Raw genomic sequence first — 15,741 nt, 5'->3', positions numbered from 1 at the left:
GCGTGCGCTGCGTGTGTCCCCAGCCAGGATCCGGCACCACAGCTCGGGTAAGTGACCTTTACCTCAATTCTCTTCTGAACGTCGAGCGGACTTTGTCGCTTCGCGTTTATGGATGGGTTTTTAAAAACTCTGGCGATGGCTCTGGTGACTGGCTGAGGATGGAGATGGTCTCACTTGAGTCTTGGTATGGACTTGCTGAAAGCCACAAGCTCTTGTGCGTGGGGAGGAGTAGACCCATCGTCTGCTCAGCCCGTCTGATGCTCCACGCAGTAGTACGGATGGCGGAGTGGGCTGAAGCGTTCCTGGGAGGAGGAGGAGGAGTGTGGTCCCGGCTCAGAGGTTTCCAGTGTTTGCAGGGTGTGGGATGGAGCAGGGGGAGGCAGGGAGGCTTTGGGTGGCGTTCAGGGCCGAACAGGGCTGTAAAACTACGCAGCCAGTTGAAATTCAGGTTATTCGCAACAAGCACACCCTGTCCCCAGCGGGACGGTGAGATGTCTGCCCTGCCCCCGCAGCCAGCAGAAGCAGCAATTAAACCAGTATTAATCACTAGAGATGGAAGGGGGAACGTCCACTTAATTGAACATAAAGAAGCCTGCAGTTCCCTGGGGAGGCTCTGGGGTGATCGATCGGAGCAGGTAGCTGGAAGATGCGCGTTGCTCCGTCCCGGGGGTGGGACTGCGGCCGCGCCGAGTACGTGGGGCTCCCGTTTGAGCTGCAGGCAGGGCGGGCAGGCACCAGGTCTCTGGGGACCGGTTGGCTCTGGCCATGGCACTGTGTAAGCCAAGAAACGGAGGCACGGGAAAATAGTCTTACGACCCCCGTAATGTGCTCAGGGACCTGTGGGCGATGGCGAGGTGGTCTTCCCCGGGCTCGCTGCTGCCCTGGGCTGCCAGAAGCAGGTCAGGGAAGGGCAGAGGCAGCTCCTCCATCCCCCAGCGCCGCAGCAGAGGCTGGCAGAAACCAGGGTCCGTCCCAGGCAGCGAGCGCGCTGGTGCGAGGCTGCCCGACTGCCGCGCCGAGGGCTCGGGCGGCAGCCGGACACTGGTTGAAAGGGCCGCTGAGCTGCGGCTCTCGCCGCGATCGGAGGCACGAGGCCCCGCTGGTGGCTAAGTGCTCCCTGCTTCGGAAAATGAAAGGTCTGCACTTCACCTGATTACGGGCTGGCAGGCAGCCTGCGCCTCTGACAGCGCCTGGCGTGACACGCGAGTGACAGCGGCGGAGGTGAGGAGCTGGTTAAGCTCCCATCCTCGCCCCTCTCGCTATCCGCAAAAGGCCACTGCCCAGCTGCCCTGCACGGGATGTGACGGGCAGGGAACCAGAGCGGAATGGATTTTATCAGGCTTGTTCTCAGCTTGGCTTTGCTGCTCTGAAGCTGTATCGGAGGCTGGGGAACAGCACTTCGCTCACCTGGAGCCTCCCGAGAGGGAGACGGGGGGTGTTTGCTGGTATGTTTGTGCGTGAGCAAGGACACGTGTGAGGAGTAAAAGGTCCCGTTCTGCGGGGGGGAGAGGCAACAAAGGGAGACTAGAAATGGATAGAGCGGTGCATCCCATCCTGTGTCCGTGCGCTGGCTGACTCGGCTTCCCTTCTCCGCTCAGGAGGGACAGTGATCCCACCAGCGGGCTGTAACTGTCTCCCAGCATTGCTGGGGCTGGGGAAATCCATGTGGGTTTGGGTGCGTTTTTTTTTGCAAGCTGCTATTAACATTCTAAAACAGCCCCTGAAGGAATAGCTGAAATAAATACCTCAGAGCCCAGGAAGAGAGACGGGAAGCACCTCGAAGCGTGTATTTTAGCGCTCTGCGGTCCCCTTGGCAGAGCTGTTGCTGTGCACAGAGCGGGCCTGGGCTCAACTCTGGCAGCAGGAGTAGATGAACTCTTCCAGTCCCATAAGGAGACGTTTAATCCCCAGGAAAATGGCATTTGCCCCATGGGAGCACCAATGGAAGCTGGTCAGGGAGCAGCGCAGGGGGCTGGCAGCACACTTTCGGCTTGCTCCTCTGGTTGTGTCTGGCTGCTGAAGGCTTCGGTGCCCCCAAAGCGGTGTCTCGCCCCACCCAGGTATCCTGGCTTGCATCAATAAGCTCTGTTTAATTAATACTCAATGTAGGGGTGCAGGAACCACTACATAATAATGATGCCAGATGAGAAAAGACAGCGCCTACAAGCAGCAGTGCCAGTAAGGCAGTGGGTATTAAAGCGTCGGAGAATAGCGAAGGCTGATCGATAGGGTGCTGAGCCACAAGGAAGGCATCGCAAAACACGTCTTTGAAGCGCAGCAGTTCAGCACCAGCCCAGTCTCGCAGAATCACTAAGGTTGGCCAAGACCTCCAGGATCATCAAATCCAACTGTCAACCCAACGCTACCGCGTCTCCTAAACTAAACTCTTGCTGGTGCATCAGCAGTTCCCAGGAGCAGGTTTTAATCTGAGCTGCGTGTGGTGTCTGCTGCAGGGCCTGGGTTCCCGCCTGGCCCGTGGGGGAGGCTTTCGGCAGCAGCCTGGCTGCAGAGCGGGGTGTCCCCCTCCCCGTGCCGCTGCCCGGTGTCTGCCCAGCCACGCTGCCTGCGCCCACAGCCCTGCCTGTGCCCCGGCACTGCACAATCCCTCACACACAAAAAAAGCAGCAAAGTCAGGGCCTGTCCTTGAGCCCAGCTGGACGCAGACCCAGCTCTGCTGAGCCCTGCCTGGGGAAACAGGCTGCAAACCAGGGGCTGGAGCCAGCGCCGGCCTGGCAGCTGCCTGCCGGCTCAAAGCCAGACCTTCCCACTGCCACCAGCCCAAATGGGGGGAGGTGGGGGCAGGAAGATGGGGACGGCTGCGCCAAGGGGCTCAGCAATGCCCCCTCCATCAGCGCCGCCACAGGACGGAGCCGCTGGAAATGTTTATCCCTGGAGGGCTCCGTCTCCTCGGGCCTGCCTGGGCCTTGTCCCGCAGGGAGGGGGACGGGGCAGGAGCCAGCGTGCAGAGCCTGATATAAATACACTCATGATTGAATAAACTTTGGCTCCGTAACCAACGCGACAGCCGAAACCTGTGGGGAAGGTGGGGCTTGTGAAACAGCAGCGGCGCTGGCTGGAGCTGCAAGCGCGAAGGGGAGGTTTGAGCTGTGCCAATGCCATTTGCTCGCCCGACAGGAAAGCAGGGCACCGCGCTCCGGGAGGCGAAGAGGAGGGGGATCGGGCCGTGCCAAGGCAGCCCTGACCCGCGGCCGCACGCTGCGCCCAGCCGGGCCCCAGGCCTTTGAACGGCAGCAGCGTTGGTGGCTTGGGCCGAGGGACCCAGCGCTTGCTCCGCACAGCTACAGCATTAACCGATTCCTCCACTTTCTTTAAGAAGATACTGTTGTGAAGTAAGGGGAAAGATATATATAAAAAAAAGCAGCTGAGTTGTTTCCCACAATGGAGGCACCTTTCATTTTCCTCCCCTCCAAGGCTGTTACCTGCAGGCCGGGACACCAGCGACTCCCTCCCCAGACCAGTGCTGGAGGCAAACCAGACCTGCTTAAGCTCAGCACAGCAGAAGCGAGCCAGGAGCCGCCGTGGGTGACAGACCCACAAGAAGAGGCTGTTTTTCCCTGACACGCTTCATCTTTTACCAAAATTTTAAAAAGAAAAAAAATAATCCATGAAACAAATGCTCGTACAGTGAATAAGCCGTTTTATTTTTGTCCTGTGCTCACACAATCTCTCTTCTTTCCCTGACAGGTCACAGATCATTAAAATAAAGTTTCTAAGAGGAAAATAATTTAAAACATACACGCAGGGCTCCCTTCCAACCTCCCCACACCCACATCTCCACCACTTGTGCTTCGTCTCATGCGTAAGTAAAGCCGTTGAATCTCAGGAGTCCGGGATGGGAGAGCCCGCCGGGGGGGTCTCGGCGAGTCCGTCTCGCGCTGTTCGGGGCCGCAGCGGACGCACCGAACACCCCGCAACGCGCTCCGAGATCCAACTACTTTCCCCGGAGTCCTGGGGGGGTGGAACCAAAACCATGCCCGCGGCCAGACGTCTTCCCTCTCGGCAGCGCCGCGGGCTGCTCCAGGCCTCCCTCCTGCGTTACCAGGTTTCCTTCCCATGCGTTCCCACCCCGAGCCTTCCCTCTGACGCACCGCCCTCACCCCGTATCACGTGCACAGGACTGGCTAGGAAAAGCCTTTCTTTTTTTTAAGCTTTTTTTTTTTTTTTTCTCAGTTGCTGGTAAAGTCAGTACACTCCCAGCTGTGCTATATTGTAAATACAGCTTCTAGGATCGTCTCCGTGGTGGAGACCGACAGTGATCAAGGCACTACCCCCACCCCCCTCCTGAAAACAAAGGAAGTCAGACCAACACCTAGGGACAGAAGAGAATCCTATAATGTGATCACACAGTTACACTGAATCTTTATGGCAAAGAGAACATTTAGCAGCTTTGAACGTTCGGGCTTCTCCCTTTTACTCAACACAAGCACTCTAGACCCTATAGGGAAAAAAACAGGGCTGAAGCCCTAAAAAAAAAAAAATCAAAGCGCGGTTAAGAAACAGGAATCCTAACAGCTGTCTAATTTCTATAAGTGACAAGCCCACGGCCGGGGGTGGGAACCCTCTGCTCCCCTTGTGCTGTACGCTGAGCGGGGCGGGGGGCCACCGGGGACCCCAACCGCCCTCCCCAAGCAGCTCCCCGGCCGGTCAGTGGGAGAAGACAGCGTTTGCATGCAGGCTGCTGCGTGCGCCCTCCCAGCGTCCCAGCACGGCGCTGGCTCGGCGGCAGTGACATGCTCCCAGCGTGGTGGGGGAACGCGTATCGCACCGGTTCTGTTAACCCTCTCCAGTTCCACGCCCCGTCCCCCCCACAAAACCCTGAAGTTCTACATGTCCCCCTCCCGCCACGGCGTCACAGCTTCTCCACACGTACAGTAATGATTCTCCCTCTGAGCTTCCTCAGACTGGAAAGGGTTAATGGAAGTCACACCACTTGTGTTTCCATGTGTGCACTGGTCTGATCTAGGAAGGGATGTTGGTTAATCTGGAATTAAGTCAGATTGAATCACACACACCGATGTCAAAACTGGTTCAGGAAAAGGGAAGAACGAAAAAAAAAAAAGAAAAAAAAAAACTACCTGAAATCAGAGAACTTTGGAAGTTCAGAAAAATGTCTCTCCTATAACTTGTTTTAAGTTCATTTGCTTAAATCTCTTTCCTTATTTAAAGCCAGTTCCTAACAGTAGTTTTTTCCACCTCTGCCAATCTCACCACCAGTGATGCCAGCTCGTTTCCTGCGCTCAAAGGATTCCAGGTTGTGGAAGGCGCCGGGCTCGCCAGTGCAGGGTCCGCTCCTCCCCGTCCCTCCCCGCAGGGAGCCCTCAAAACTCAGCCTGCAGGTCCCGCAGTCTCTCCCGTACACTGACCGGCAGCAGTCACGTTTTTTTATGTTTTTGAGAAGATATATCGGGTAAGAAGGCATGAAAGTTCCTCTAAGTACTTCCAGGCTCAGCCCTTCTCCAGTTCTCACTTGAGCGAGTGTCCCACTCCTCCCGCGTCGCCGTCCCTCACTTCCTCCGGTCCTTCTGTTTCCGCTCCTGCCGCCGGGCCTGCTGGTCAGCCACGGCGCGAGGTATCAAAATGACGCTGCCGTCGCTGGCGTACTGCAGGGCGTACTGGCTGGGGGAGTAGGGCTGGCCGTTCTCGTCCCGCAGGCGGCCGAACACTTCCTGGTAGAGGTTCTGCACCTTTTGCTTCATCTGGCGGATGGATTTGAGGAATTCCACCTTCTCCCTGAGCAGTTTGGACTTGTCCCGTTGCAAGTCCTCGACGTCCCGTTCCAGGTTGAGGATGGTGTCCAGTTTCCTCTTGCGGCAGTTCTGAGCAGCCATCTTGTTCTTGCCTCGCCTCCTGATGTCGCGGATCAGGCTCAGCTGCGCCTCGCTGAGCTGGTACTTGGAGAGGAGCTCGTTGAACTCCTCCACGGGCAGGTTGATGATCTTGTCGTTGGTGAAGGGGATCTTCATGGCTCTGGCTCGATGCTCGTCCCTGCTCATCTGCTTATCCAGGAACTCGGACGGCTTCTCCTTGCTGCTCTTCTTCCCCGCGCTGGGCAGCTTGGGCTCCTCGGGATCCAGGGCCCCCGGCGCCATGTTGTAGGTGTGGTTGTGGCCAACGTGTTCCAGGTAAGGCAAGTAATGGAGCTGCGACGGGTCCTGGTAGCTCATGCGGCAGAACTTGCTGTACTCTGGCTGGTATCCAACCGCCCCTTCCGCTTCTTCAAAGTCCACGTTTTCAGAGTCTGAGCTGTAGCCGACAGCTCCTTCCTCGGAAAACGAGGAGGAGGAAGAGGACGAGGAAGAAGAGGAGGAAGAGGAGGAAGAGGAAGCTTCCGAGCTGCTCAGAGAAGCAGGACTGTGGCCGGAATCCAGAGAAAGACCTGAGTCAGAATCAAACTCCTCTTCCAGCTGCGAGGCCTGCACCGGGTTGAAACCTTCTTCAATCGCCAAGTCCATCAAGCTGATCTCATCAAGCATGGCTTCATCTAGAAGACCACCCAGCGGGTCCGGCAGCTCAGGGCCAGCCGTCTCGTTGACCGTGCTGTTCAGCTGCGGAGGGAAGAAGATACCGCTCAAGTTGGTGGAGCCGAAGGTGGTGTTGAGGCCGGTGGAGTTGTCTGGCGCCAGCTGGAGCAGGGCCGAGCTGCCAGCCATGGAGGGGCTTTCGATTTCTGAACTGAAGAGGGAGAAGTCCTGTGAGCAGCTACCCAGAGAGGCCTGATGCAGGCTGACATTCTGATTGATGGGAGTGTTCGGAGCGAGGCTGTAGTTAGAAGTCAGCAGGTCTCCGCTCGAGCCGTTGTACAGGGTTTCTGCGGTCGTGTTGTTCACTTCCATAGCCTGGAAGAGACGTGAAAACAGCTCAGTAGATGAGCTGTGCTTCAGCCCTGCCTTTCCTCAGCGCCCTTCGCTCCCAGCCAAAAAGAGACAGGACTATCGGATCCCAGGGAAGGAGCTCTCTCTCCAGCGGCCCAGCATCACCCACCAGCTGCAGGAGGGTTAAGACGGCAGCAGCGACCGCCCCACGGGCGGCACAGCATCACCGTGCCGGCTAGGAGAAAAACCAAAGCAGCTGCCACCAACCCCAAAACACAACCGCCCGGGAATCGGGGTGCTTGGGCCAGCCGTCGAGCTTCGACGGAAGAGCAACGCGCTCCTGGAGGGGCAAAGGCTTTCCTGCAGCTGCCCCCTCAAGCTCACCTGCATTTCCATGATAGACATGAGGTCCTGCCACTGCTGCTCCAGATCGAAGGGCGACTCGGTCTCTGTGAGGAGAGGAGACAGCAGGCTGGTCTGGATGCCCGCGGACCTGCTCTCGCCGGGCACGGCTTCGCTCAGGGTGGAGACATCCGCAGCTGGAAACTAACCACGTGAGGCAGAGTCAGTCCCCGGCTGATGAGCCGCGGCCAGGGAGCCAGCAATCCCGAATGCCCTTCCACCTCTGCGCGGGCAATCGCTTCTCCTTTGTTCAAAGCAAACTGGTTGCAGTTATTTCTCCACAGTTCACTATGAACTAATTAGAAGCAAAGCCAGAAGTCTTTAATTAATTGTGACCACCCCACCCCCTCCACTCGTTTTGCAGGCACGATGCCTGGAGCCCCATTTACGGCCGGTTCTGCGGTCTGGGTGAGGGGTACGAGAGGCACCGAAACCCCAGCAAGCGAGCGAAGGAGAGCTGCCGCCACCTCCGGGATCCAACGAGGGGCAGAAGCCGTCGCCCCCTCCACTCACCTCCGAATTCTCCCCGAAAGGGAAGGTGGCCTCCAGCAGCCTAAGGCACTCCTCCAGGGACAGGGCTGTCTGATCCTCCACACCGGGCACCTGATGTAAAACATAAGGAATTGTAGCCCCGGGATTAGGGAGGCGGTGATGAGAAACAAGCTCCTTACAGCAGAGCTTTATTACAGTGCATCCAAAAAGAGCCAGAGGCCCCACCCAGTGCTTCGCAGGCTCCATCCTCCTGCTCCCGAGCGCGTCAGAGCAGCCCCCGAGCACGGCGGGGAAAGGAAAACGCGCTGCCTCTGCTCCTGGCGAGCCTCACCTACCGCCGGCGCAAGGACTCGGCTACAGGCTGGAGGGGACTCTGCGCCTACCCGCGCCACCACCGCTGCCAGACGACTGAAAGGCACAGCAAGAACCACCTGCCCTCGTCCTAGCGCCCTGCTGACGGTGACACGGCCATTACCCTGACTGCCTCGCTGCGGCTCCCCAGCCCGGCAGGCAGCCTGCGCTTCCCCAGCATCAAATCCTCTCCTTCGCCTGGGCAAACCCTCATCCTGCGGCTCAGCAGATCCCCCGGGGTGAAAGTCACACGTGATGCCGCTCACCCCAACGGCCGGCCAGAGGGCCCCTCGCCTCCCCTCTGCGTCGGACCCCTGGCACGCTGCGTCCCCGTGGGCGCAGACCCCAGCCCAACCGGCCCAGGGGTGTTACCTGCGCAGGGAAACTCTCCCCAGTCTCTCCATCAACTAGTAGGTTTCTATCCAAGATCTCATTCCCTCCGCTCCTCCAGCTGTCCCCACGCTCCCTCCCATCGCTCAGCTCTTTGTCCACTTCGCTCTCTTTCTGACGGTGGCTGTAGTCAAAAATCTCTCGCCCAGCGCCGAGATCAATATCCTGTCTCCACAGGATGTCAATCAAATCGATGTCCTGAAAGACAGACCACATTTCCTTCAGCCCTGGGCAGGGTCCCCACCCACCAGCCCCTCCCCAGGGACACCCACCACCACCACCACCCACCGCAGCCCACCCGCCGTGCACCCCGCTCCTCCGCCCGCCTTCCCTCGCCGGCCTGGGCTGGTTTTGCTTCCCGGTGTTCCCGAGAAGGGTTCTGCGGGCTCTGCATGGCGGGTGAGGCCGGCCCTTCCCTCCCCGCCGCCCATGGCCGCCCTGCCGCCGCCGGGGGAGGCGGCTGGGGGCCTCGGGGCCCTGGTGGCGGCGGTGGCTGCGCCGTGGCCGCCTTGCATCAGCCCGTGGTGCCATCCCGGCCATTTGCATAAGGGGTGGGGTGCGCCCGGCAGGAAAATCCCCGCATTTCCACCCACCTGATGCAACTTGAGCCACCGCTACCGCCGGGCTGCCCGCAGCCCCCCTCCCCTCCCCGGTCCCCCCCCCGCCCCGCAGCTCCCCCCTCCCTCCCCCGGGTCCCTCCCCGCACCCTGCCCCGCCGCCGCCGCCGCCGGGCCCAGCAGCAGCATCCCCTTGGTACCGGGAAGCGGCCGCCCTCCCTCCCACCACGGAGCGACCCCCGGTACCTTTCTCATGTCCCCAGCTGCCGCCCGGGCCGCGGCTCGCACCGATCATGGTCCCCGGGGGAGGGAGGCGGGAGGGAGGAGGAGGAGGAGGAAGAGGAGGAGGAGGAGGAGGCGGTGGCAGGGCGGGCTGGCCGGGGCGCGGCGTCGCTCACGCATCGCCGGCCGGGGCGGCTGGGGAGCCGCGCTCCGCTCCGCCCCACCGGCCACAGGTGCCCGCGGCCCCGCTGCTGCGGCAGAAGCCGCCCCCCCACCCACCCCCGACCCGTGCTGCTGCGGCGGCGGCGCCCCCCGCTCGGCTGGGCCGGGCTCTGCTAGGCCGGGCTCAGCTGGGCTCGGCTCCCGCCGCCCTGCCCGGGCCGGGCTGCGGCGCGCCCCGCCCGCCCCTCCCCCGCCGTTACCTTGGCTGCGGCGGCCGCCAAGCCCCGCCCACTTCCCCCGCCCCGCCGGGATGCGGCGCGGCCGGGCCACGCCCCCCCCGCCGCCAATAGGGCCGCCGAGCCCCGCCCCGCGCCCGGGCGGCGCCCTTCCCCAATCCCCAGCGCCGGGAGCCACCGCCCCGACCAATCCCCACCGACGGGGGCGGGGGAGGGTAAAGAAACCACCACCCGGACCAATCCCCGCCGATGGGGGCCACCGCCCCGACCAATCCCCGCCGACGGGGGCCGTCGCCTCGGCCAATGAGCGGCGGCGGAGCTACCGCGCGGCGCCCACCGGGCCGCTCCCCCGCCCTGGCGCAGCAAGGCCGCCCCCCCCGGCCCCGCCCTGCACCGTCGGGGCGGGTGGGGGGCGGCGGGCGCCCCTGCCTGGCCCGGGGGAGCTCCCCCAGAGGCGGGGAGGGGCGGGGGGGAGGGAGGGGAGAAGGGTGGTGGGAGGCCGGGGTGACCTTGGCCCCCTCCCCCCGGAGACCCCGGCCTCACACACACCCCCTGCAATCCCCGCCTCCTCCTCGCCCCCCCCCCCCCCCCCCCCCCCCCCCCATAACGGGTACGGCCGGCTCCGGGACCGAGCAGGACCCGCTGGAAAGGCGGGGCCAGGCGTAAGGTGATTCCCCCCACCCCAATACCCCCCCACCCCAGGTTTTAGGTGGGGGGTGGTGGTCTTTGTCACCCCGGGCCGAGGCTGAGCACCAGCAGCTCATCACATGTCCGGCGGCAGCGTATTTTTAGCCCCTGGTTGTGGAAAGGGCCCAGGGCAGCGGTGCCTCCCGCCCTCCCCACCCCCAATGCTGCAGAGGAAAGCGCTCGGGAATTAAGCCTAGCTTTGCCTTTAGCCTAACAAGGAGCAGGGCACCCCCGGGAGTTTAAAAAAAAAATAATAATAAATTTAATTCCCGGTTTTGGGTGAATTAAACCAAGCGCCTGCCACTGCCACCGCCCCTGCCCGAGCTGCAGAGCCCCCCGCTGCTCCCAAGGGTGAGCTCCGGCTCCTAAAATTAATACCAGCCCTATTCCCCGAGCAAGGTCGCGCCCGGCCCACGCCACCCGCGAGGAGATGCGATATTTTAAGCGCCGGGAAAAGTCATGGAAAAATTTAAAGCCCGGCTCTATAAAAAAAGCACAGTCGTCGTCCGCCTAACGAAGGCGGGGGAGGGGAGGATGGAGCCCTGCAGGTGCCTTCCAGAGGCTCGCATGATATTCCCATTGGGAAAGGCTGGGCGGCTGCAAGCATTTGCCAGGGAGTCAAGGTTCCAGACAAAAAAAAAAAGACACCAAAATATAAAATAAGAAACAAAAACACCGCTGGGGAAATGCTTTGAAATAAGAATTTGAAGCTTTGAAGTGTGTCGCACCGGCGGCAAGTGTGGTCTTGCCGGCCCGGGGGGGGAAGAGAGGGCGGCGTGCCGGTGCGCCGGCGTGACGTGGGTGTGCGAGGCGGGCTCGGCAGACGGGATTTCCTGGCGCTGGGTGCCCGGGCGCTGCGCCCCCGGCAGCGCGGCTACGCCTTCCAGGTGCAACAACACCCTCCCGGCCAAGCCAGGGGGAAGAAATAAAAAAAAGAGGGGAAAAATCGAGACCAGAGGAAGAGCACGGACACCGCAACACCTGGGATCAGGGAGGGTGCAGACCCAAATCCCACCACCCTTCCCTAAGGAGTGACCGAAGTGAAATTGCAGCGGAGGAGCGCGCTTCCCTCCCGGCATCGCCCAGACTAGCCAGGACTTTCACAGTCTAGCCCAAGCCGGCTGGGTTTGCAGCTCGGGCAGCTCGCAGCAATGGCATCTAATGCAGGACTGTATTTTAAGTCAAAAATAAAACAGGCCTCTGGAGAAGAGCGGCGTTATCGGCCTCTTACCCCTCAAAATCTGCAGCGTTTCTCTCTAAAAATCTGATCCCGGTTTCTCTCCGTACTGCATTCAAAAGGCACCCCAGACCCAGCGCCCTCAGCCAGGCCTGGGGAAGGACGAAGCGCTCCACGGGCTGCGTGCGACCTTGTACCAGGCACTTCATTAATTTCTTCCCCGTTTCCCAAGGCCGGGAATCACCTCTCAATTATCAGGGAAGAAACTGAGCGCGTGAACATTCGCCTTGTGTCCCGCGACCCTCCGACTGAAGCTCCTCTTGTCGACGCCTCCAAAACCCCAGAGCGAGGTCTTCACCCTCCGTCCCACAGCCCCAACGCCTCCGGAGCTGGGAGATCCCCGCGCGCGGGTGAAAACAGCCTGCGGTACAGCCGAGGCACCATCCGCACTTCCTACAGCAGCATCCCGCCGCTCGTCCGTCAATACCAGACCCGAAACAATCGTCACCTTTGTCTCTCAGGGCGTGCACGCGTTCACACCGCTTTCCTCGCTCGATTCCCTGCCTGCCGCTGCGCCAAAGCCACATGACAAAAGCCCGAGGCGTCCGCGACAGCTGCCTGCAAAGCTGCCCACCCCTCGCTGCAGGGGTGGCAGCGGTTGAATTCGGGCTCTCCCCATGCCCACACGCCTCGACGGCTCGTCCGACGACGCAAATTACGAGACGCGAAGAGCGACGCTGGAAGGTCCCGACACCGCGAATCGGCGCTAACGTCCCCCACGCCGCGGCCAGGGAGACGCCGAACACGCCACGACAAAGAGAGCGGTGCCAAAAAGGGAAAAGAGCGGCAGCTCCCGAGGACCGGCATTGCATCACAGCCTCCGAAAGGTTGTTGAGCACAACAGAGGGGAAAAAAAAACCCAAGTCGCTTTCCAGTTCACCTCTCCCCGCCTGCCTGTGATGAAAACCAAGTAATAAACATCGCCACTGGATGAACTCCAGAGCCGAGTAACCCAACCGCCTGCTCGGCACCTGGGACGAGGCTGTTACCCAACTCCCCTGTTTATTTCCCAGCCTCGTTTTATCGCTTTCACAACACAAAGCTACACGCGCGGGTTGAAACGCTGACCCCAATCCTTTCCCTGGCTCCTTTTGCTATTACCTTCAGACTGAGAATAAAGACAAACACAAAGGAAGAGCAGCCCCACGTGTACACCTGGAGCCCTCTAACCGAACCCTAATTTAGTATTACGCCATTCCCAAGCTGGGACCCGCTTTTCCCAAGCGCTGAACGCACACAAGGCGCCGCTCACTCAGATGGATACCAGAGGGCAAGAGCCCCCCCAGGCGCTCCCTTTCCCCCCACCACCACAGGCAAAATAAGGTCCTGCCTACCTCTTTGGTCAGGTCTCCGTTCACTGGGGCAGCCACCGCTCCCAAATCTTCCAGCTCTTCCCCAAATCCCTGCTCCGCTCCGCTCTCCCTCACCCCGTTGTCAGGACTGCTCCCATCCTGCAGACCGCTGCCATTCTCAAGGGCGATGCCGGCGCTGGGCTGGCTACCGGACACGGAGCCTTCGGGGTCTCTGTGCACCAACCAGGCGTTGACTTCGGTGGTGGGCACCTGAAACCTGTCCAGGGCCCTCACCTGGTTGAGCAGCCTGCGAGCGGTGAAGTAATAGTCCAGGTCTACGCTTTTTGGGTGGATGCCATATCCATCCAAGGTGTTACGCAGGTTGTGAAACTGGGTCTGGGTGTAAGCGGAGCTCTGGCCAAGAATGATCTCCCGGAGAGGGGGGAGCTGCGAGTTCAGGTAGGTGTCCACGTCCACGCGAACGCCGATCAAGCTGAGCAGGATGGTGAACTGGATGAGGCCTTCGGTGAAGTATTTCTTCAGAGAAAGCATTTCTGGCAGAGGAGAAAACAGGGGGAAGGTTTGGGAATTAAAAAATTAAAAGAAAACCCCAGCGTCAGATGAATTCTCCACACAACAGGTTGGTTGGGTTTGTCCTTCCTCTGCCCCGCTTTCAAACAAACAAAATAAAGCAACAACTTTGGTGTTCAGGTTCTCGCTAAATGTTAGGATAAAACCTTAAAGAACATTCAGGACTTTGGGTTCAGGATGACTTTGGTTTTCTTTTCCAGTTCTGGAACTCACTGGTCGGCCAGCAGAGCGTAAAGATTTAAATCTCAAGAAGCAACAAACCCTCCCCAGAAAACAGCCTCCACCCTCTCCTGCTCTTTGCTCTTCTTCAGAACGGTTTTAGAACACAGACCATGCAGCTACATAAAAATCCATGCGACTTACTGTCCGAAAACTCCACATACAGCGACTTCCTTTCGCCCCCCCCAGTTCCCCAAGCTGCAGGACGGAGTCTGCTCCCTCCGACAGCCGGCTTCTCTTTCCTCCTCTCTTCTGGTCTGCAAAAGCTTCTTGAAGGAGCCTTTTATGAGTCAAACTTCCCGATCACGGGAAGGTCCGAAGACTCCTCCGCTTCTGGCTGCAATTTCATCAGCAGCTGAAACACAACCAGAGAGCAAACGCGATAACACGCCGACGAGGCACCACCCTAAACATTGCACATGGACCTACTACACCGGGAAACGCCGCTTTCCCCCGCGCAAGGGCCCCTGAAAAGCCGAGACGAATTTTACTCGGAAAAAAAGCTGGTTTTCCTGACGCGACGCGGGCACGGGAACACACGGCGGAGGTTACCTTTGGTGACAATATTGTCCATACTTCCCCTCCCTGAGCTATTCTTAGGCCGGTGCGTCAACTTCCCCTCTCTCTGAAGGAATCCAGCTCCGACTCCCTTTCACTCCTTAGCCCAGTTTCCAGCGGCTCTACAAAACCCCGTCCGGGCCTTCGCACCGGCAACAAAACACCTCCCGCCCGAGGACCCCCGGCCTCGCCCCTCCCGCCGCGGCCCCGGGCCGCCCCCAGCCCGTCGGGGCGGCTCCCGCTGCCCGAGCAGAGCCGCCAGGCCCCGGCGTTGCCGGCTCTCCCCTCCCGGGGGTGGTCCCCGGCGCTGTCCAGCGAGGGGCGGCGGGGCCCATGTGCCGCCCCCCCGCCCCTTTCCCTCCCCGCCGCCGCTCCGGGCCCTTTAAGACCCCCCCCTGCGCCTCGTGACCCGCCCCCCCCCCCCGCGCGCGCGCGGCCTCGCCGTCCCCTCAGCGCCGCCCGCCCCTCGGCCCGGCCCGGCCCCGCCCGCGCCACCCCTCCCGCCGCCACCCCGGCCCCTCCGTCCGCCACCTCGGCCCCTCTGCCCGCCGCTACCCGCTCGCCGCCGCCGCCGCTCCGCTCCCGGCCCCGCCGCCGCCGCCGCCGCCGCCGGCCCCGCTCCCGCTCCCCGCCCTGGCCAACCACCTCCCCCTCCCGCCTCACGCGGCGCCGCCGCCAATCAGCGCCCGGGAAGAGAAGTGGGGACGAAGCGGCGGCCCAATGGAAAGGCGGAGGTGAGGAGTTGCAGTCGTCCCTCCCCTCCGCCGCCGCCTGGATAGGCAGGCTCAACGGCCAATCGGTGCGCGGACAGCGACGCTGGCCCCGTGCTTGGCCCGGGGACCGCACGCTGAGCCAATGGGAGAGAAGCGAGACAACGCGGCCCGCCCCAGGCAGCGATTGAGTGACAAGGCGTCCGCCCAATGGAACGCGAGTCCTCCGCCGAGCGACAGTGGCGCTTACCAATGAGACGACGCGCAGGAGCCAGCCGCCCGTCTGGGCGCTTGACTGGCAGCGGCTCTAACCAATCCCCGCGCCTCAGAGAAACCGCCCTCTTCGCCCGGCAGCTGTTGCCATGGCAGCGGGCGCCCCCAGGCCCCCCGCCCAGGGCGAGGCCATGGCGGAGCCTCCATCGCACCGCAGGCCCCGGCACCGCCCCGGGGTCTCCCGTGTCCCCAGGGCCCTCCAGTCCTGGGGCGAGCAACAGGGTGGCCGGTCAGGCTCGAAGGGTCACCAGTGAATGGGGTCACACGGGGCGGGCAGCCAGGCACCAGCAGGGTTCTGCAGGGATCCATCTTGGGGCTGGTGCTCTTTAATGTCTTCATAAATGACCTGGATGCAGGACTGGAAGGAATGCTAATTAAGTTTGCTGTTGACACCAAACTGGGAGGAGCTGTTGACTCTCTCGAGGGCAGAGAGGCCCTGCAGAGGGATCTGGACAGTCTGCAGAGCTGGGCAATCACCAACCCAATGGAGTTGAACAAGGGCAAGCGCCGGGTTTTGCACCCGGGGCAG

At 61.2% G+C, this 15,741-nt stretch overlaps 1 protein-coding gene across 5 annotated transcripts; it reads right to left on the bottom strand.

The window, feature by feature from the left end:
• Positions 1–3,641: 3,641 nt before the first annotated feature.
• NFE2L1 (NFE2 like bZIP transcription factor 1) lies at positions 3,642–14,875 on the bottom strand. Of its 5 annotated transcripts, none has more exons than XM_064473243.1 (7): positions 14,785–14,875; positions 13,816–14,026; positions 12,904–13,415; positions 8,451–8,666; positions 7,749–7,838; positions 7,218–7,379; positions 3,642–6,857 (listed from the first exon to the last, which is right to left on the bottom strand). In XM_064473243.1, exons 3-7 carry the CDS (start codon positions 13,411–13,413, stop codon positions 5,526–5,528), a joined length of 2,310 nt encoding a protein of 769 aa, XP_064329313.1. In that variant the 5' UTR covers positions 13,414–13,415; positions 13,816–14,026; positions 14,785–14,875; the 3' UTR covers positions 3,642–5,525. The 5 variants fall into 5 exon arrangements, with proteins under 5 accessions (XP_064329313.1, XP_064329312.1, XP_064329311.1 ...); XM_064473242.1 differs by lacking the exon at positions 14,785–14,875 and adding an exon at positions 14,224–14,582; XM_064473241.1 differs by lacking the exon at positions 14,785–14,875 and having other exon boundaries at positions 13,816–14,582.
• Between the last annotated feature and the right edge of the window lie 866 nt (positions 14,876–15,741).

Source organism: Phalacrocorax carbo, chromosome 25 (assembly GCF_963921805.1).
Source record: "Phalacrocorax carbo chromosome 25, bPhaCar2.1, whole genome shotgun sequence".
NCBI classification, from domain to species: domain Eukaryota; kingdom Metazoa; phylum Chordata; class Aves; order Suliformes; family Phalacrocoracidae; genus Phalacrocorax; species Phalacrocorax carbo.
This window is presented reverse-complemented; position numbering and strand designations above follow the sequence as displayed.